Source organism: Vidua macroura, chromosome 7 (genome assembly GCF_024509145.1).
Source record: "Vidua macroura isolate BioBank_ID:100142 chromosome 7, ASM2450914v1, whole genome shotgun sequence".
NCBI lineage: Eukaryota > Metazoa > Chordata > Aves > Passeriformes > Viduidae > Vidua > Vidua macroura.
The window spans coordinates 13,958,348-13,980,046 of NC_071577.1; the positions used below are offsets into that span (position 1 = coordinate 13,958,348).

General features: G+C 39.4%; 1 protein-coding gene across 6 annotated transcripts in view; it reads right to left on the reverse strand.

The window, feature by feature from the left end:
- Positions 1-4,468: 4,468 nt before the first annotated feature.
- Positions 4,469-21,699, reverse strand: part of ALS2 (alsin Rho guanine nucleotide exchange factor ALS2) — a 36,646-nt gene continuing 19,415 nt past the window's right edge. For 3 of the 6 annotated variants that reach the window (XM_053982431.1, XM_053982430.1, XM_053982433.1), the window contains 22 exons: positions 21,192-21,354; positions 20,275-20,406; positions 19,927-20,055; positions 19,545-19,615; positions 19,118-19,184; positions 18,627-18,829; positions 18,419-18,484; positions 16,908-17,006; positions 16,234-16,398; positions 13,954-14,065; positions 13,577-13,654; positions 13,332-13,465; positions 11,250-11,438; positions 10,877-10,994; positions 10,179-10,336; positions 9,374-9,496; positions 8,698-8,874; positions 8,269-8,314; positions 7,705-7,766; positions 6,943-7,092; positions 6,589-6,685; positions 4,469-5,215 (listed from right to left, as the gene is read on the reverse strand). In XM_053982431.1, coding sequence (XP_053838406.1) covers positions 5,177-5,215; positions 6,589-6,685; positions 6,943-7,092; positions 7,705-7,766; positions 8,269-8,314; positions 8,698-8,874; positions 9,374-9,496; positions 10,179-10,336; positions 10,877-10,994; positions 11,250-11,438; positions 13,332-13,465; positions 13,577-13,654; positions 13,954-14,065; positions 16,234-16,398; positions 16,908-17,006; positions 18,419-18,484; positions 18,627-18,829; positions 19,118-19,184; positions 19,545-19,615; positions 19,927-20,055; positions 20,275-20,406; positions 21,192-21,354 — 2,578 coding nt within the window. In that variant the 3' untranslated portion in view covers positions 4,469-5,176. The remainder of the gene's footprint in view (positions 5,216-6,588; positions 6,686-6,942; positions 7,093-7,704; positions 7,767-8,268; positions 8,315-8,697; positions 8,875-9,373; positions 9,497-10,178; positions 10,337-10,876; positions 10,995-11,249; positions 11,439-13,331; positions 13,466-13,576; positions 13,655-13,953; positions 14,066-16,233; positions 16,399-16,907; positions 17,007-18,418; positions 18,485-18,626; positions 18,830-19,117; positions 19,185-19,544; positions 19,616-19,926; positions 20,056-20,274; positions 20,407-21,191; positions 21,355-21,699) is intronic. The other 3 variants (XM_053982432.1, XM_053982434.1, XM_053982435.1) reach the window with 3 other exon arrangements.

Consider the following 21,699-nt stretch of genomic DNA (forward strand, 5'->3'; position numbering starts at 1 on the left):
CTGTAATCTTAAACCACAGAGTTTATGCTCACACTAACAGAAGTGGCATTTGAACATCAAAATCTGTCAAGTTGTGACCACCACAGCTCACCTCAGTCATAAATTAGTAGCTGTTTTGTATTTACACACAACAAAAGGAAAGTGGCTTCCAAATGTGAAGCAAAAGATGCTGAAAAAGTCACTACCAGAAGAGAGGAAGAGTTGCTTCTTTAGAAAGAAAGCATTTATCCTTTTCTTTAGAAAGAAGCAACTGGATTGCCTGCTTAAGGGGAAAGGTCAGCATTCAAATAAATGCAGAATTACTACTGTGCCTTTATTTCCTAAGACTTGTATCTACGTAGACTGTAAGGCCTGAGCTCAGGGTCTCCTCATCCAGGGATCTAAATAAATTAGATGGAAATTCTTGCTAAAAGGCTTACCTGACTAATCTCCCAGGCAGTATAAGGGCCTTCCAATTCACGTGTATTGCAAGCAATTACAGACGCTCATTAATAGAAGACATTTCTCTTTGCCTGATGCTAGAGAAAGAGCTGGATATCCACACTGAGTGTGCCAGAATTTGAGTCAAAATGAGTCAGTCACCTCAAGTCTGCAAACATCAGTTATCCCAAATGTGAGCTTCTCCTTCAGCAGCAAAGTATTCCTTGAACCTAATTGTCAGACAGAGGAGGTGGTCTTATTGATACAAGGCTAGAGCTGCAAGGGAACCTAAGTCCTGTTTTAATAAAGTTTCAGAATTGTCTTTAAGTGGACAATTTTGCATCTTGTCAAGCCTCTAAAGGGGACAACACCAGAGAATCTGACATCGAGAACATCACTCCCCTGCTCTTATACATTGCTTTGGTTAATATGTTAGACTTGAGCACTTTTTACAAGGAAAACTACTTCTATCTTTAAATTTGCCAAAATTAATGATTTGGTATACTGAAGACTGCAAATTAGCTTGAGGGCAGGAAACACTCTGTGAAAGTTTTGTTGCAAATAAGCCACTCTAAATCAACAAACTGAAGAGGCAAAAAATGCTGGGAAAGATTCAACAACTCAAACCACATGCCCTGTTCAGGACTTTTTTGTTCTGCATTAAATAAGCTTAATTAGGCCAGTGTCATTACTGAAGTCTGACAGCTTCTTTTCTAGTCAGTGTAAAGAACCATCTTGCTTTTTGTATACTTTTTGAGACACTAAAGTGTTTTAGCTAAAGCAGCAACCCGAAATATTAATGGAATAAATTGATACAACTTAAGTATTTGTAACCATTTATCCTTTTCTAATACCCAAGCACCTCTTAATGCAAATCAGAGGCAGTAGAGTTTAAAAACAAACAAACAAACAAAAAAAAAACTGGAAAAACTTTATGTTCACACCAGGCATTCTGTAAGATTTCACAGAATCACACTTGCATATGTGAGGTAATTTATGCTGTTACTCTCTGTACTCAGATCTATTCAGTGGTGGTTCATTCTGCCTCCCTCCAAAGCACAACCTTAGAGCTGCAGTGGTCCAGTGGGCCAGTGCCTTGTTTACATCGGCTAAGAACTGCCAAAACATCGCTCTCCAAAAGAGCAGCTCTCAGAGAACACTTGGATGCAGTCATGAGGGGCAGCCAGCTTTCTTTCCAGATGTTTACTGCCAACAGCTTGGGCTTACAGAAAAAAAAACAAACAACCAAAAGCCCCCTAAAAAAACAACCAACCATTGTATTGATACTAAATCAACTTGGAAGTACATGGCTAGGTTGTTCAAAAAAGGACTTGTTTTACAGTCCCGTATCAGTCACAAAATTTTCTGCATTATCTCTCAACATACCAGAACAGGTAGTATCCTAACCTATTTCTAAAAATAAGTACAGTTTTGTGAAGATTAGGATTGAGGAAAAAATTCCCTTTCAAGCTCCTACTCCCCATTCATACACCCCTCTAATATTTAGCTAACAAGAATTAAACAGGTATCGGGAGTTTAAATAGCTTTGCTATAGCTATGAGAGGAAACTAATTTCACATTTACATGGGGGAAATGCATCCTTGCAGAACAATGGTTTCAGTACAATGCAAATTTTCTTACCTGCAAATCCCACAGAATACGCCATGTTCAGCTCATGTAGAATTTCCAGAGGGAAAGAGTATTTGTTGGATGTTAGTACAGCAAGTAACCTCACTGCCCCAGCTAATCTATGGACATCCTCTCCTTTCTAATCCGCAGAAACCTAACCTTAGAACTACTCATTACCAGGGAGAGGAGAACAAATCCCCTTAACCCTTTTCTTGCATAAAACCCTACTTTACATCATCTCTCACCTAAATAGTTTCTTATTCTCATCAACTTTCCCAGTCAATAGGGTGCTCATCACTTAGGGTCTGTCTGCAGCCAATGTGTTGATCTTCTGTGGCTGGTTACAGGATTTCTGCTGCAGCACAGGAAATACCCGGCCCTCCATTAAAGAAAAAAAAAGAAAAAAAGTAATTACCCTGAAGCAATCCAGCTGGAAAAGTCCTGCAGGTTAACTCATTTCTTTGTTAGTTACAGCAATACACAAATCAAAGCTGCTCTGTACTGATTTCCTAATGCATCACAGACCAGATCGACTGTAAAGTGGAATCTGTGTCAGAAGCACATTTAATCCTGGGATTCTCTTCAGCTAATAACTGAGCTATATATCAGAAGGACCAAAAATAATCCAGCCCAGACTGTCTGCTTCCCTAATTCAGCCAAGCTAAATTCATACGTGATACCACTACTTTTTCTAAGAGATTGAGTGTGTATATATACATACCCCTCTCTGTGTTTATATATGTAAAGGCAGATGTATCCTTTGGGGTTTGTAGTTCTCAGCTTTCCACCATTCACAGTAAATGAAGTTACACCATTAAAGTTGCTACATATTTGTAGCTACACCTTGTTCTTGAAAAGCAGAAGTAACACGGAAGAATTTCCCATTTCTAGTTACATTTTTGGTTTAAGGCACAAAATCAATGGAGGACTTCATATGAAACAAAGTGTAATATTAAAATCCTTTCTTCTGAAATATCCAAATACAAAACATGCTAATTCAAAGCAGTTACAGGGGAAAAAAACAATCCCAAATCTGTTTTTCATGGTTACACTCCCACAAAAGGCAAAATAAATCCTGAATTCAGATCTTCTCCAGATGAAAATTGCCATTGATTTACTCAGCTGTTCAGCATAGCCCCATTTTAAAGGGCAGTTCTGCTCCTCCAGGCTTCAGTTATTTTTTTTACATGGAGTTACAAGAGGTGATTGCATGGAAAGGCTGCATGTAGTGCAAGATGAAGTGTTTGAATTTTGCCTTAGTCTTAATTATGCTCTTCACCTCTAGTTGTATCTTCCCCCCTTCTCAAGTTAGATTTTTATAGCTTCCCTTTTATTCATATTATTGCTTATCTCTCCTTGAAATATTCAGTATAATTAAAAAAATAAGATTAAGCCAACACTAAATTGTTTGTAAACATGAAGTCCACTCTCTATATTCTCTCATCACTATAGTCTGTTGCAATTTGACAGTAGTTTTAAATATCATCATTCCAGAATTACTCTTTCCCCTTCTCTGATAAAACTAGAAATGATTTTGAAAAGACCAATTACTTTTACTTTATTATGAAAATTGTTACATTGCAGCTGTTGTTCAACACAACTGTGTTTTGGCATATGGGTTCTTTCCATTTAGATGCCAATATGCAAGCCATGACCACTACTTCAAAATGTGATAAGCATTATCTATGGAGTCTAACATAAGCTATTATAACATTCTGTAATCTACATTTCCCCTCCCTTTTTGATTTGAGTCAGTCATGGCACCTACAATACTCTAGTTACCCACAATGTTATTAGTATAAAGAAGTCAGCCATAAACCACAGAACACACAGACACTCACAGATTCCCCAGGGAAATGATTTCTTCTCTGCAGCCTCCGAAGTGAACTGCTCCAGCAGGTGTGATCAGGATCGCGCTAAGCGACTGCAGGGACCTTTCCCAAAGTGGGAACACCTTGTAATTAGTGCCAGGAGAGACAGCCCAGTGTGTCCTGCTCTGAGTGGGAAGCATGGAAGCACTGAAGTTCTGCCTCAGAGGCAGCTCTGGCTCGGCACAGGCAGAACCAGGAGTGACAGCAGAGTTCGAAACCCGCTGGAGCAGCCACTCCAATGCAGCCTGTGGGGTGAACTGCCCGGGAGCTTCCCTGCAGTGGGAAGAGCTTGGCATTGGTGCCAGGAGTTCACCTCTGGGGCAACGGCTCTGCATGCTAAACCCTGCTTCCCAGGAAGGGGCTGGACATCACTTGCTGCTGAGGAGTGGAGTGAGAGAGGAGCACGGTGGGCTCCTGGTGTTAACAAAGGTCAACCCATCTGCTCAAGAGCACCCTTCACCCTTCTCACCTCTTGATCAGCCCACAAGAGCTGACAGAGACAGCGTTTGTCCTCAGGGTAAGCAAACTGAACACTGCACAGCATTCCATTCAGTGCCAAAATTTGAAGTGGTCAGTGCCTTTTATTTATTTCATAAACAGAAAGAACGGTAAATGCCTGTATATTTACAATACTAGTAAATAGGGAAGTCTGTAACAGTGTGATTACTTCCACAACAGCACATGAATACTGCATTCAGCAATGCTGTTCAACACAAATGCCTCAAAACCGTTATAGCCAAACACACTATAGGTACCCATTATAAATACTAACATATTTCTATTTTCTTAAATAAACAAACATACAGCTTAATTCAGGAAGACCAAATGGTTCTGTGGTGCAATTCATTCCCTTTAAACATTTCTGCTGACAAACCAGGAATAATAAAAACAAACCCACTGCTTTGGAAGCCATGCGGTCCAGACTCTCACATGTGTTCTATGTAGATGCCATGCCTTTGTGCAGCACGGTTAATTTAAAAGGAGTAAATAATCTTTCTGTTAGAATTGCAAAGTATTTCTTCTTGGTAGGTACTTGACAAACCAAGTCTTTAACTTCATCACCACTTCACAGAAAGCTTCTGGCTGCAGTTTTTGAATCTTAGAACTGAGAGTTCAGAAGAAACAACTGAACATTTTCATCTGTAGCAGCAGAACTATAACCAAGTATTTTCTAAGGACCATTTCAGGGAAGAAGTGGTTATTAGTGAAGTTCCACTGAGTAGATTATCCCCCAGAGGCAGGTTGTAAATGATGGTCTAGGTAAGCTTTTCATGTTGAATCTGGTAGTAACATGCCTGAATTAAAACAAAGTTCAGATTAGCACAAGTGCCAGTTCACAGCAAAGCATCACACACAAAAAGGTTGATGGTTTTCTATGCAAGAAAACAGAGGGCAAGGCTCTCTACAAGCAGTGATGTTATAGTACTCAACACATGAGAACCTTCCCATATGAAAGCTAGCAAAACGAGCAACAGGATACTAAGTTACAAATTACATCCAACACCTCATCAAGCAAGATAGCAGGATTTGGGACTCAATACTTTCACAACTCCCAGCTATGCCAAGATGAAAGTATACTTTTGGTTACAAGTCTCTCTTTACCCTTTGATAGAAGGACTCAAAAAAAAAGAAAATATATTTTTACAGGACAAGGATACAGGGATGAAGCATTTCAAAAGCATTTAAACTGAAAAGCAAAGGTTTCCATCACCCTAATCTCCTGTTCAGAGTTATTCACTTCTTAATGCTGGTTCAAATATGCACTGGGTCAGGTCAGCCAGGATCAGAAACGTAATATAAATGTCTCAGACAACACTTGCACACATGGCAAATTAGATTCTACTTCTGCTTCCACCATGTAGGTAGATTCTTTAGTAAATCTGAACCAATGCAAACCTTACTTTTTTGCCACATTATGAAACTAGTAAGTCTTAAAAAAAAAAAAATCCTCTGGACTCAGCTATTTTGAGTTTGCACAGACAGAAAATACAATCATGATAACCTAACACTTCAGTTTAAGATTCTTTCTTAAGTTTCAGATTAATAGCCTCCCTCCAAAACAACACCACTAAAAGTCTCCATACAGCTGAACTGTCCGAAGATCCACATGAAAAACAGTTTTGAGGTACCAAAACAACATATTTCCATTATGAATGTCTTAGTGTACAATAGGATATTCTTCCTAAAAACACTTTTTTCCTTTTCCCATACTTAAAAAGATAAGAATACTTAATAAAATGTAGAGGGTGACAGAGTGGCTTTTTTCCCCCCTAAATATCATTCTTGGAAAGTCTTAATGTAATGTTAAACTTTAATGGAATAGCTAATCTCCAAAGAAGCACTTCATTTCAATTTTTATAAGGCTTGTTAAGTTGCAGGGGAACACCAGCTCCAGGTGAGCATTTAGAACACTTCAAGAGCAACCAATATATACCTTTGAGTAATCCACATTTGCACATTGCACCATTTTTCTTAGCGGTACCTGCAATTAGGAGTTTAACCAAAGCTCTACATTAAATTTCCTTGCCTATCCTAGTAAAATATTTCAATTTAAAAAGTCAAAGAAGTTATAGTCTAATGTTCATGTAATTGACCTAAGCTGATCTTCATTGTTAAAAGCTGATTATTTCCAAAGAAAGCCTTTAATAATTCTGAATAATTTTCATACCTTCAAGGTAGTGAACATGATGCCTTGCTCCCCATGCTGGAGATAGGGATCCATCAGGTCTTCAATTAAGTGCACTTCAGACCCCAAATTCCTTATCCTGCCACATGTGAGAGCGGGAAAGTGAACATGGGAACAAAAGTTGCCAGTATAATGTTTCTTAATTCTGAATTCAGGGCCTTTTCACAATAAGGACTGTTCAAGACTTTTTCAGTCCAAAGCAAACAGTCAAATTGGAAAATTTATAGTTACAAAATGCCAGTAACTAATCCTATAACAAGCAGCAGGAGTGTTTAACAGAGAAGTACTTCTACTGCCTATGCTCAGTTTATGACTGATGCCACCCTTGATGCCTACCTGGCTCGTAGCACCACATAGAGAAAAACAGGAAATAAGTCATCCATGGACCACAGAAAATCTTCCTGAAGGGTCTCAAGTACACTCTGGGAGATCTCTTCAAAAGTCTGCTGGATCACCTTCAGCTTGTCAGCTGGGGTAAATGTGGTACTATTTGGAGAGCAAAAGCAAACCAGGATAACAGTAAGCAGTGAGAGATCTGCACGTAAATTAGGAAGGGTTTGCTGGCCAGCATGGCCCTCCCCGTGCCCATGGAGGTCAGTCAGACACTGACACTGCAGCAGGCAGGGCTGCCAAGGCTGCACAGTACCCAGGTTACAAGCACCACACCAAGGCACACTACTGCAAGTGAGACTCTCTTCACACTTTAATGGTGTTTTAATATAGTGGTAAAAGGGGAAAAATTCCTTCCTAAAATATTTTTAATTTCCTAATTTCTTAAATTCTTGTGCAACAGACACAGAAAAGCCTCCCACGCTCAGGTCACTTTACCACAGCTGTTTGGAAATTCACATGTGTATTTCATAGACATCCTTATGCCTTTGATTCTAAATGGTGCCCTACAGACACCTTTCAGTCATGTTTATGAGGCAACACTTCATTCCCCACTAGGAGAAATTGCATCTTTACTCAGTCACATCTTAGTGACTTCTCTTCGGAAGGTGAACAAGAAAGGGTGACATGTAAAGGATCCCAGTCAAGTAAACCAGATACTACTAAAGCAGTAACAGTGAAACACAAAGACAAATTGCAGAGAATTACCTGATTTGCTGTAAACATTCAACGGCAGAGGCAAAGCAGGCGTCTTTTGTGTTTGATGATACCTGTGTAATCATGGTAAGATTTATCAGGCAGCTTCAGCACCCCCACTGTTCAGTGTTGAGCCTCATTCAACAAGATCATGATTAAGAATGTAAGCTATACATTTTTGCTAATCAGAAAGTATATAATGATATAACTCTCTTAAGCAGCTTGAAAATCTCCTTGCTAGACTTTCATTCTCACACTTTCATAACTAGAGACCAAGCAAAAGTCTCTTGAATTCATTACCAAGTCAGTCAGTGAGTGACAACGCTGTACTGATGGCCACTGTAAGAAATCACAGAATGGCTGGGGCTGGAAGGGACCTCTGGAGATCATCTAGTCCAGTGCCCCTGCTAAGTCATTACCATAGCATTTACATAGTAGGCAAAATTAAGGGAAATATAATAACATGGCATATCTTAAGCAAAAAGGCTGGCCAAAAATTCTTTGATCACTTTGATGATTGCAGTTTCTTGAAAAAAGCACTGGGCAAAACATGTAAACAAGGCCCAGTTAACATACCTTTCTACTCTCTCCAAGGATGGACACAGTTCCTGGCCAAAATTTCCTGCAAGAAATCCAAGACAAAACATACTCTTAAAGTATCTTTCGCATTACAGGAAAGTAGTCATCATATTCTGAAACACAACAGCCCTTCCTACAGGATCAACTACACCTCTCACAGGTACCCAGGAAACTGTGTAATTTGAAATGTCTCACTGATTTTGGAGCAACATCAATCTTAACCTCCTTCCCATCCCTTCCACCTCCCCGTTTTGGAAGAGGGAAGGTTTGATTCACTCTCTCAACCCTTCTAATTGGCTTGAAGACATGTTTAGATGCATTTAAATCAGAGAAAATACTTTAGAAAACTGGGGCTTTGTTTTAGTTGCTTTACCTAATTACATGCCATAACCTGTTCCAGTTTGTGTTTTGTTGTAGCATACTCACGCTTGCACTCCAAGAAAGCTGAGAAGAGCCATATCAGTTTGTTTGTTTAGGCGTAAAACACATTCCCAGTAAATGTCCTCCTCACGCTCGTTGTCCAAGGCATACAACATAAACAGAGGGGGATAGAGGCGTGGCAGTAATACAGGGAGCAGCAAGCCAAAACTGGTTACAACATAGCTGCAACAAAAAAACAGAGGGGGTGGTTTGCAGAGGAAGCCATAAAAAAACCTAATTACCTATAAAAATTATATTAAAATCATTGGAACAAATCTTTCATGTAGCATGAGTCTATTCTAAAGGGATAAGAGTAAAAAAATAAGTACAAATCCATCAAATAGCAACTCTGATAAGAAAATATTATAAATTACCTCCAGTGCTCTTATCTGAAATACTTTTCTGAAGCCCAGGCCCAAGCCTTAACTTGCTTACCCATAACAGACAAAAGCAAATTTTGTTTTAAGTAAAGAACCACTGCATGGACAAGCATAAAATGCTTATTACAACCATAACATGGAAGTTTGCTTATCAGAATCTGTCATCAGAACCCAAGGGGAAGAAAAACCATTGCTTAGATCCATCAGTTGAATATTGTTTATCTTTCTTCCCCCAAAGAAAAGAAAAGGCAACAAATAAAATAAAGGCTTTGTTAGTTTTTATTTGTTTTTCCTTTATGTACCCTGGCTCAGGAGATTCTGATCTGGAATCAGATTTCCCACTGCAAAACGATCGCCTTCCTTTTGGCTCCGTTGTCAGAAATGGAATTGTGCTGCCCTCTTCCGGGAGATCAGGAAATAAGAACCTAAAAGGCAACACACGTAACAGCATTTGAGGTCACATCAACATGCACTCAGACAGCAATAATAATACATGGTGGGCTAAGACAGCACAGCTAACACACATAGAGTACCAGCTCCCTGGAGGAAAACTTAGGAAGGCCAACCCCTCCAAGAACACCTTTCCTTCTTAATATCACTTCCCTCCAGACAAGGCTTCTAATTGTTAGTAATTTGGAGTATTTCTGCTTTCAGATTGGCAGGACATAATTAAAGCTGTAATTATTCTCAAGAATCTAAGCCAGCTCTTCATAGAAGATTGTTCATCCATGTTGGTAAGAACTTTATGGAATACACTGGGATTCCCTATCCTCACTAGTGTTCTATACCCTTTGAACACTCTCTTTACACAGCACCGATATCCACAGACACAAAATTGTAAATCCATATTCCAGGTGAGCTGCTTACAGCCACATTTTGAAGTACAATGTAGGATGTAACACACTAGGTGTAAAGAGTTTTGTTTTTCCATTTCTGACAAAATATTCAATACTCCTTAAAAAGATAGGAAAATACAAGCAACCCCCACATTAAGTAATAATGCCGGCACCTTTGAACTGTACAACACTGGACAGCTAGACAGCTTCAGTACATAGGGCAGCTTTAATGAATTCAGCAGTAGTTTGACTTGGAAATGAGTCTCGTTACCTGACCAGCTGGAAGATGCGTTTGAGGTAGGACTTGATCTCCCTTACGGCCTCCTGCAGCAGTCGTCGATTTGCTCCTACTCCAACATAGGTCATTCTGTAGACAGCCACCAGTGTTTCCACCAGCTTGCCCAAGGGATGGAGAGGAGTATCACAAGCCTGAGACAATGTATATTAATTGGCCAGTCAGATAGGTCAATGGCTGACAAGTTTAAAAAAATGGAATCCAAGACAGATGGATGAGAGATTCAACAACAGGCTTTCAAAAAAATATTACAATTATCTCAAAAATTAGCTACATTTAACAAATTGCCATTTGGATTGTAAAATTTCTGTGTCAGCTAAACACAATTTATAGAAGTCAAGACAGTACAAGAACTTGTGCTACTACTTGGACTAGTCATTTGTCCAGTAGTCTTAAAATTAACATGCAAAAATTAGCAAGTATTTCAAGATGCTTTGCTGGGATCCAACATTAAAGAATGAAAACAGTAACTGAACAGAAAATGACTTTAAGAGAGCATTCATTAGGTATTCAATGATTTTGTTTTAGTTGTGGACTTCAATATATTAAGTGATGAGCAAGCATGAACTATGGATTACAAGAGTGCAAATATGGAATTAATTAGGAAAGCTATTACAAAGTGAGCTTGTCATGCCTTGCCATGCCTTAGTATGTCAGCATTTCAGTCACAATACCTTTATCAAATATTTTTTTATATTTTCATATTTTTCCAGGGTGAAGGCACCAATGTGTTGTGGAATGAACTCCAAACTTTCCAGTGTCTGAGTATGTGAGCGGCTCAGTAATTCCGGGCTGCAGTTTAAAAAGACAGGTTGAGACACACAATGGGGGAAAAAGCCCTTGACATTAACAACTCAACTAGTAATAAACATCAGCATGTCCCTGAAAGGGTTTGTCATGCAGAGCAGTAAGGTTATGATTTCACTTGGGATTTGCTGTTGTTTTAACTAAAACTTTACAGCCGGAGTTTCAAGTTTAGAGCTGAGTGCAATTCCAGTTTCCTTCTCCATCCTGTTTTGCTTGCTGACACATTCTCTAGGAGCTAACCTGTCTTTGTGCTGCCGTCGGTTGGTGGTCAGAGCCACCGCAATGTTGTCCCAAGCCTTCCATCTGTCCCCCTGGCCAGGGCTCTCACAGCCAAGCTGGTTCCAGCATTCTTCAAATACTGCCTTCCATTTCTCATCAGGGGACACTGCCAGGATCCCAAGTTTCCGCCTAATAAAATGACCAGTGGGTCTGTTAAAATCAAATAGCAATGAAACAACACATTCAGCTTGAAAACCACCCATGGCTAATGTCAGTCTCATCTCTCACACTCAGCTTTTTGTTTTACCAAAAGCTGAGAAACTTAACAGGCTCTACTGTGAACCAAGTTTTATCACTAAGAATAAAGTTAGAGCCTACTACTAATACCTACATTAGAGAACAGCAATGAACCTTGTTAGTTTTACTCTTTCTTGCAGCCTTCCAGGAAATGGTACAACAAAGGGCTGGTGCTTATCTTCACCACTGGTATTCATTCAGAAGTCTCAGGACACATTCATGTAGCAAGGACACAGCACAAGTAAGTCCCAGGTATCTCACTGCCCTGGAGCGTACAAGTAGCACAGCTACCCACATAAATACCAAGGATGGGTACACAGCTTCTGACCCTGAAGTAGTAGCTACAGATAATGTTGCAGTGCATGTTAGGGATGTGCTGATAGAGAGCAAAACCAGCTCAGGCATCCTTTCACTGCCAGACAATGCTCAGGGATCATCTATAGCCAGAAGAAAACCAAGAGCTCTTCTACCCATGTATATAGATAAAGATACCTCAGACCTAACATGAAATTTTGGGCTTTGAAAAGCTTTCTCAAAACAAGTGCTGTCAGGGTTAACAGGTCTATCTTGATTTAAATCAAGTGTCAGAAATTGTCAGATCTTTCATTAATATTTCTTCCAGCATATTTGAGATGAGAACCAGCAACACAGGTAATTTCCCCATGCTGCCAGTTTGAGAAAGCAGAAAAAGTAGGCTCTAAGCCTTTTCAGAAATTATATCAGAAGATTTTCAACTTGAACACAGTCAGAAGAGGGTAGATGAAACCCTTATTTCACAAGCAATCCTCAAAAATATGTATATACATTTATTCATAGACTCCCTACTGGGGTAAAAAGCAGACAGCTGCAAAGGCTGCAAGTGTTCAGTTCAGCAGGGAGGCTCTGCTTAACTTGCATGCTGTTGTAGGTGTCAGCACTGTCAAAAGAAATTACCAGTGAAAGCTTCAGGAAGCCAACTGACAAATAATCTATTTAAAAATACTAGAGCCGTGTTTGCCATTTTAATCTGAAATTTCAGAGCACGTTTCCAAGATACTGAGTCCCATACAGCGATTGCTAAACCATTACCTAGTGCTACCACATACCAACATCTCACCATCAACTCTTTACTTAGGTTTCTTTTGCTCAAAGATGTATCAATTATAACTTCAACATGTTTTGCTTTTTTCCCCCCAGGAAATAATTAAGCAAATTGCCCTAAGGCATCTGCTATACAGAGGGGTTTATGTATACTTTTCAAAGTCATCTTTGCCAAGGTATTAAAATGCTCTTTTGCAAATCAGCAACCTTCTATTTTCTTACACACTGTTTGGAAGAGGTGGAGGATCTAGTAAATTCTGTCCAAATATATCTCCACTGGCATTATTAAATGATACTTCATTAAGTTGCTAACAAAGTAGCTGGCAGAAGGCAGACAGGTCTGCGATTAACTTAACTGCTCTAATGGAACTTAAGTCTTTCTCAGGAGCCAAAAAGTCAAGAGCAGCTGTGAACCCAGGCTCTGTCAGCCAGTTCCAACATAAACAAAGTTTGAGACTGCTATAGCACAGTAGCAGCACATCAGCTGTCCTGTAATTTCATGCCACTATTTGCATATTCAAGTAGTAATTAAAGCAAAGAATAACTATAAAAATATGTTTATCTTATATTATTTCACGAGCAGAAAGAAAGAGGAAAAATGTTTTCAAATGTTTTCACTTTTTTACTTGGAAGAAGTATTTTTGACTGGTGTTTGAAAAAAGACAATCATTCTGTTCCTAAGTAATACTGAACCATGCAAGATATTATTTATTATTCAACACTCACAGTGCTTTAGGCTTGTCCTTCTCATTCTCATACAAACTAGGTTTGAAGTAGGTTCCTGTGATTTTTATTCCAGATCCCCACTCTCCACTGAAGAGACCTTCAATATAATCTCCATTTGGCAAGGTCAGTGTTCCCTTGAGAAAAGATAATAAAAAATTTTAACTAAAATCCATTGGGAACCAAATTACAACCTTTTTATTTTCTTAGATGGTTAACAGTTTTCAAGTGACAACTGTAATACTGACCTTTCCACTCAGAGTCCAGTTATCTGAAAATTCCCCCTCATAGACTGTATCATCCTCAGAAAGCAGAATTCCAGTCCCCTATAAAAAGAATCACAAAGAACACAAAGCAGTAGTTATAACAGAAGGGCAGACCACCGATCTAAAGATGCACTTCAGAAAACCTGTTATTAATTCTTAGCAAATAGCAATTTTTAAGCTCTTTCTGAAGTAGTCCTAGGTAAAACAAAGCAGGGATAATAAAAACAATTCTAAAAGCATGGACAATAGAAGATTAGAAGAACAGAAGGTTTCCACAGCCTAACACACGCTCATCTGCCTCAGAAAGCTGCCACACTTAGAGCAGAAGTCCCTAGCCCAGGGTCCGGTGTCCAACTCACCATCATTTTGTTGGTGCTGAAGGCTCCTTCGTAATACAGTCCAAACTGAGTAACCACAACACCATTGCCTTGGCAAAGATCATCTTGCCACATTCCCATATACTTTTCTCCTCTGAAGAAAAACAAAGTGGGAAAAACAGAGCCTAAATAGTACATATCTCTAGTCCTTCTTTGGCTTTACAGCCACATTGACCAGTATAGAAATCATCAGAAGAGAGTCATAGAGCACTTGCTTTGGGTCTGTCAGTTTAGGTTCACCAGCCCCCGGAAATACAAACTCTTTTTGATACAAATAAATTAGAGTGAACTTTCTTTCCCAATTCACATTTCAAATTGGCCATATCCAAGCAAGCTGATGAGCTGAAACAGTGCTGAAAGCCCTGTTAAGCCCAATGCATGCCCCAAGGAACCTGAGCGGTTTGTTTTGCCAAAGTTTTTATTTCTTCTACCTAAAGTCTGATGACTCAAACTAGAGAATAAAAAAATCAAAAGAAACCAAGCTGTTCTTCTTGGGGAATAGGAGGGTGACCTAGAAAGTCATACATGATGTTTTTGAAATATTAAGAATGCAAATATTGTGAAGAAGCACATCATATTGTACAAAGTTTCTGTATAACAGCCTAACAAAGGTCATGATATCAAAAAATCTATTACACAGTTAAAGATTGCTTACAAATAAACATCAGCCTCTTTCAGACTATTTAAAATACCTTTTTTTCTTTATATAAGCACACAGGTATCAGACTAGAGTTGTTTGAAACTTAGTGCCAAGTCCCGAATATTTCCAAACAACCTATTTTTCCGGTTGTTCTGAAAGAGAATGTGACATATCCCCCATGCAATTAATAAAAAATTAACTTCTGAAGGCCTTTTTTCTGCTTTTAGAGGGAAACTAGTGACTGTTTTGATACAATTCTGCTTGTTCCCAAGCATTTTCCTTGAAATGTAAGCAGGAAAAGCTATGTTTATAGTAAAGAGAGTAAGCCCAAGCATTAAACTAAGCTCAGGGGTCTCTCCCAGCTGACTGGCCCCATAAGGTGGCAGGAAGCTTGTCTGATGATTCATCCTGCCAACTACAGAGGCCTCTGCTGGGTGAAGGCCCCTTGGAGAGAGATTCTGTATGCTCAGTTACTGGGATGGAAACGCAAAGTCACACTTGTTCAAACAACTGTTTTGCAAAAATGACAGCAGGCAATAGTGTCTGCAGCTATTCCTTTTTTGTCTGGGCTGCAGAATAAATGCAGAAAACAAATTCTGAGGACACAAAGATACACAGATTACCTCCTCGAGACCAGAAGCAAAACTACATCAAGGCAGCTCACTCATGTTTGAGTAGTGCTGGAGTGAAAAGCAAATGCCACCCTCCTCCTTCACCATGAACTAACACTGCATTTACAAATTCTGGAAGTGAGAGGATTTGCAAGAAAAGCTGGTATCTATTCATCCTAGGAAAATAAATGACTAAAGAAAGTATGCAGACACATCTTGGCACGACAGTGTAAGAACAACCAACCGCCTCTGAGCAAGACTAGGTGCAAAACTGACATGAGGAAGTACCTAGAGATGTTACAACAGCTCTGTTTCAGAAAAACATCTCCCCTTTACATCCTAGACTTTTGCCTGCTTGGCTTTTTAAGTGAGTATTCAATTAAACCAACAACAGTTCCTTGGGCATTCACCAAAAGCTCTTTCCAGAAAAAAAAACCATTAAATTGGTGACTGAAAGATTATATTGATGTGTGCTCAGGGCTCATTTACTGCACATATTTAGTGCAAATCTGTCTCTGAGACCATCACTTCAGTAATCTGCCCTGAGAGGAAGCATCTTCCCTTCACTTCATTGGCAGAATAAGCCAATGGAAAACCTGAGCATGAGTTGAAATTAATGAGCACCATTATCTGCCATTGAACAACCCAGTCTCATAGGCCTGAGATGAAAGAATACTCCTCACATGACTTCTTAATACTTCCAGCACATGCACAACACAACGCCTCAATAAGACACCATACTCAGAACTAGTTTTCAGGCAGGAGTATGACAGAAAACAAGACAGAAAAAAAACAGTGCAATCCCTCCACCATTCACTCCAGGATCAGCACCAAAAAGCAGTTCCTAGACTCATTTCTTTATACCATCAACCCAGAAAGCCCAGCAATAAAGAAGAAAAAAAAAAAAAAAAAGGACATGCGCTATTACTGGTACTCACAAATCAAATGCTTTCCTACTCTTTTTGCAATTTCATGTCATACCCGAGTTTTAAGGATTTGTGGAAGCATTACCTTGTGATATCATCAAAAACTCCATAACCACTCTTCTTATCCATTATCCACTGTCCAATGAACATACTGGGAGAAGAAGAGGTCAGCTTCCCACTGCGCAGCAGCCCGTGCCCGTGCCGCATGTTATCCTGAAAACACCCTTCATACACCTCACCGGTAGCATAGCTGGAACAGCAGCAACAACAACACAGGAACAAGTAAGAGTCTCATCTACTGCTCTGTTGAGGGGTTGGTTTTGGAGTTTTTGATTGATTTTGTTTTGCTTGGTGCTTCCCCCATACAGATAAACCCTCTCTTTTTCCTTCTAGGAATTGCATTACAACCACACCAAACAGCAACTACAGTTTAAGTATGTTTGAGATAAAAGTGATCCTTTAATATAAGTCTTTGGATGTTTTATTGTTTTAAAGCCACTCTCTGCCCAACAAGCAAGGCCATTGGAGTTGATATTTATCTCTCAAAATAAAGAATCCTCTCTTATTGCAAGGTAGCAGCAACATCAGTGCAGACATTAATAACCGACCACTGTACAAGTTGCATTGTGAGCAAAGCAGAACACTAACTACAACCACAAGTCTGCAATGTAAGAAAGCTACACACAGAAGCTTGGTCAGAGCATCAGCCCTGCTCTCCTGCAGCCATGCAGTGACAGCAACACAAGTGCCACAAGTTACCTGTACACTCCATGCCCACACATTTTGCCTTCCTTCCAGTATCCCACATAATGGTCCTCTTTATTCAGTGCTTTGTTAGGCACTCTGTATTCACCATACCTGCCAGTGCAGAGATGGAACACAAGCAGCTGTAACACCAATACATTTCATTAACAGAGCAGATACACATCATGGAGCCATTCTAAAGTCAGAATGCTCTCTCTCATTTTTGTGCATCTTTAACTACAGCACTCACAGATGATAGTTTTTATAAGAGAAAGCAAGATTTGCAGCATCACTAGATGGTCAATGTAGTCCATACTGCATTCTCCTGTTTGATTGTGACATGTTGTAAATACTGCTCTCACAGCCACACTACAGCATTTTTCTCACACCATGAGTCTTTTCAAATCATAAGACTGCTTCTACCTTTATTATTTTCTTCAGCTCTTGATAATTCAAGTACACATTATTCCAGGGAAAGCTGAGGGCATGTATTGCTACAGAAAAGATTTTTTCAAAATATGCTAGCTTCCAATTATGCTCAGTGACAAGGAGTTATTCACAATTTCAGTATGCCTGAAAAGAATGAGATACACAACTATATTTATTGATTTTAATCTCCTGAGGAGATCAAAATCCAGTTCTGATGCTTCTCCTCAGACTATGTCCACCCAACATGACACTGCTGTTAACTATTGAGACTATAACATGCATGCTGAAATACAAGTATACACATTTGATAATTTCAGCAATTACAGCTAAATACTAATCCATTTCTTTCTGGCTGGGACTTGTTTGCAGTATTTCCATCTCCAACAACCCTAAAATCTTCAGGATTAGTTACACTTAGTTACAAATGACCAAAGTCATTATACCAATACACCAAATGACCAAAGACATTATACCAATAGCCAAGAGGAATTTTAAAAAGCTGTCTGCAGTCAGACCCCATTTAAATTTCCCCTCCAACCCAATATTTCGAAAATATATCTTGAAGCCAGTAGGGCTCTTCACATATTTTTATCCTGCCCAATATGTCTGCTCACATATGTCTCCTCACAAGATGCATATAAAAATGCCTTTGGAAATAAGTTAATATCTCAGCCTCAACAGTACTTTAAGCAGATTCTTAGCAATGAAGTCCACAGATTAATTCAAAGCTGTGTAATACATTAAGTTATTTTCAAGTGGTTTTATTTGTTTCACCAGATAACATGATAATGTCCAGACCTTCCATTCAGCCTACTTTCAGTCTCCTCTGCACTAGTTATCTTCATCATCAAGACTACATACTCTCATTAGTTTTCACCCAAACCCTAAAGTCTCAATTCAAGATTTTTTCTCTTGGCTAAATTACTAAACCTTTACCAGAAATACAGCAAAGAAAGCACTAGAGAAGATACATCACTATGTTGTAAGACAGGTCAGTAAGATTCACTGTAAAACCTTTAATTAAAAAGGTTTTGTTGTTTTCTCCTACAACAAAAAGTATTTCTTGCCTGGCTCCAGAAGTAGTTAGAATACCTTACCCATCCTCCAACCCAGTCCGGAAAGTCCCGGAGTACATTCGTCCATCCGCCCATTTTAGGATCCCTCTGGAAAAAATACAAACCCGTGCAAATAAGTAAGATAAGCAGTTCGCTTTGCACCTTACAAATACCTTCTGTGAGTAAGCCTACTTATTGTTACAGCAACCACTTAATTTTGGTTTCAACAGCTCGATTCCAATGCTTTTACCTTCCATGGGGTTTTCCTGAAAGCCACCTCCCATCATAAACAGCATCCTTGAATCGAGGGTCCTTGTAGAAGGTGTATTTGGCACTGCGAGAAATAGGAGGTTCCTGTCTTGGCACATTCCCACCAGCTCCATACAGAATCATGTCAGAAGTCCCTCTAAGGGCCTGATCCACTGCTTGGCTTATTGCCCTCAGCCACTTGGTCTGAAACAGAAAGTGGTTCACGACAGAATTTAGCCAACAGCTGTCTTTGCACCAACTCTCACCTTTACAGCAAGCACAATCATGTTGCTGGCACTGCTCAGTACAGTGCTGTGCACTGTAACACTGCTGCACTCGGGCACCATGTACAGCCAGTCTGCACAATTAGCTGCAGAAAGATTTCATTACTGGGGAATATGCAGGCAATCCTTCTCCCAGTTTGGTTTCACAGTAGGGGAAAAAGCCTCATTTGTATCACTGAAGCCATGTCAAATTTGTAGAAATGCCCACCTTCTCCTGTGGTGTTGAAGAAACAAGAACAAATTGCTCTTCGGGTGTTGTAATCTTCAACCCATTCCTACACAGGGGAAAAGTATTTTAATCTGTGAAATTCCATCCTGAAACCCCAAGGTTTCTTAGAGCATTGACATTGTATTTTCTCTCCCCTCTTCTCTTCTACCCCAGCTAGCACTCCCTTTAAGTTAACAATAAAAAGAAGCAGCAGCAAAGAAGACTTGCTTCCCTCTCAACCACCATATTCTTTCTGATGTTTACACAACTTTAAGAAACAGAAATACATTTTCTGAAACAAGAAAAAAGGGTAGACATGGCTGCAATCACTGCTTTCCACTCCAAGTTCACAATAATTGGTTACAAAATGCTCATCTTCTCTCCCAAAAGATCAGACTATTTCAGCATCACAAGCAAGAATACTCACACATTACCAGCTTCTTCTGAAAGAGCTTCTACCCACAGTGTGGACAAGGGAAAGATATGGTGTGTTGAGAACTGTAGGAAAGGAGAAGGGAAACATCACCAATTATTGACCCATTAACCTGGCCCCATTTTTTCCAAATGTTTTATTTTTTCCCTTTGTTTGAGAACTAGGGAAAAACTGAGCATTAGGGACTCTTCCTACCACTTTGCTTCAAGGAACAGCCAGCAAAAACCATGCCAGCCACAGGGCAATGCAATGAAATGTTAAAAAGACACATAATTTTAGATTTATTTTTACACTGGAAAAACTTCACTATATGAAAAATACGTAATGTTGTTTGAAGAAGAGAAAAGGTTTTGTTCCTGGCTGCAAGCTGGCTCACCTGAGCATGTACCAGAGCATCATTGAAGAGGATGAACCAGTTCACAGAAAACCTTCCCGCATGCTGCAGCGACAAGCCCCGATTGCTGCTCTCACAGATCAAACGCCGCTCCGGCTTCCGCAAGGAGTCCTGCAGGTGGGGTCAAAAGCAAAACGACACAATCCCACTCCTCACTGACTGTGACTTAAGGTCGGTGCTTTAGTCTTTCACAGTAAAAGCCCAACCTTTCTGAAGTAACACCAGCTGGAAAAAACAGGAAGTGCAACTGGGACAGCAGCATCAGTAATAGACACAGGCAGTAAGAGAAAGAGATTCAAGCTGCTAATGGACTAGCCATCATCACCATACCGTCATTTTCCCAGGAAAGGTCTTCCAGAAGCCAAGGGTGTATTCTGCTTCTTTCATTTTTCTGCTAAGATGGACAGCAAGGTTCTCGTAACATGAACTAGAATCCTGCAGCTTCTGGTATTCTGGAGATGCCTGCAGGGCACAAGGTAAGACATAGCTGAGGGCGCTGCTGAACTCCTGTACCAACACCACCAACCAAGCTGCAATACAAGTGCTCATTTTATTAAATCAGTGCATGACAGCTGGTCTGGGTAATAAGCAGAAGAGATAGAATTATTTTCTTGGTCACATGTTCTGTTAGTGTCCTGATAGTTTTTAAAAATCACAAGAAGGTCCCTGAATGTTACAAGGAGAATGATTAATACACAATTACATGATCGTCTTTCTTGCAGCTTAACAAACTATCCCAGAAGTAGTGCTCATAATTGCAGGAACAATACTCTAAATCATTAATTACAATATTGGGCTAAATGTACAAGTAGTTACTGTGCCTGTTTAGTAATCTTTTATTTCAAAACAAAGTAATTATACACATCTAAATGGGTGGTAAAAATCCACCTAATATATATGTAGTGTTTTTTGTAAAGTATTACAGCCAAGAGTAGCTGCAATGATGCCAGATGAAACTGAAAAGCAACAGGCAAACATCAAAACAATATATTTGCAATTAAGCACTCAGGCACACAAACAAGCTCTGGAAGAATAACAAGTTTCTACCTGTCACATGATCTGTGCAGGTGGTGTAAGATTATGCAAATAAATCTACAAGATCTTCCCTGCAGCAAACACAAGTTCGAAGTAGCTCCTCTGAGGAATAAACTAGTTTTAATTACCTGGCATTTATTTCACACAGTTACTTCCAAGCTATAAGTTTCATGTGTTTATTTATTGCATTATAGATAGAAAAACCATCCTACCACTTCAAAACATGTGGCAAGCTTTAGCAAAGTTCTGGCATAATTATGAAGTCGTCCAAATGGCATGAAAAACAGAGCATTCAAAACTTCTACTAGCTGGAGGTTTTCATCATTCTTCTCAGACAGTTTCTGTAACAGCTCCTGGTTTTTACTCAAGAAGTCTCTAAATGATGGGACCATTGGGAAACAGAGGGACGAGAGAAGAAAGAAGACATTAAGACATTAGTGATGTCTTATGTAAATGAGCCCAGATCACTCCTTTTTGGATTATCATAAACCAATAAAAATTGTAAGGGCAAATGCATGCTGCTTATTTATCTATTCACAATTTAGTTTGAGGAAGTACAGCAGTAAAGACATGTAGCTAAAACTGCAACACAAACTTGTTTTTTACTTGTAATTTCATATGCTCAGTAATCATACTGGCTGAAGGAAGTTGACAATGTTGCTCACTTGGAGTGTAACCAATTGCCTTTTTCCTCTTTACCACTTGATTAGTAAAGAACAA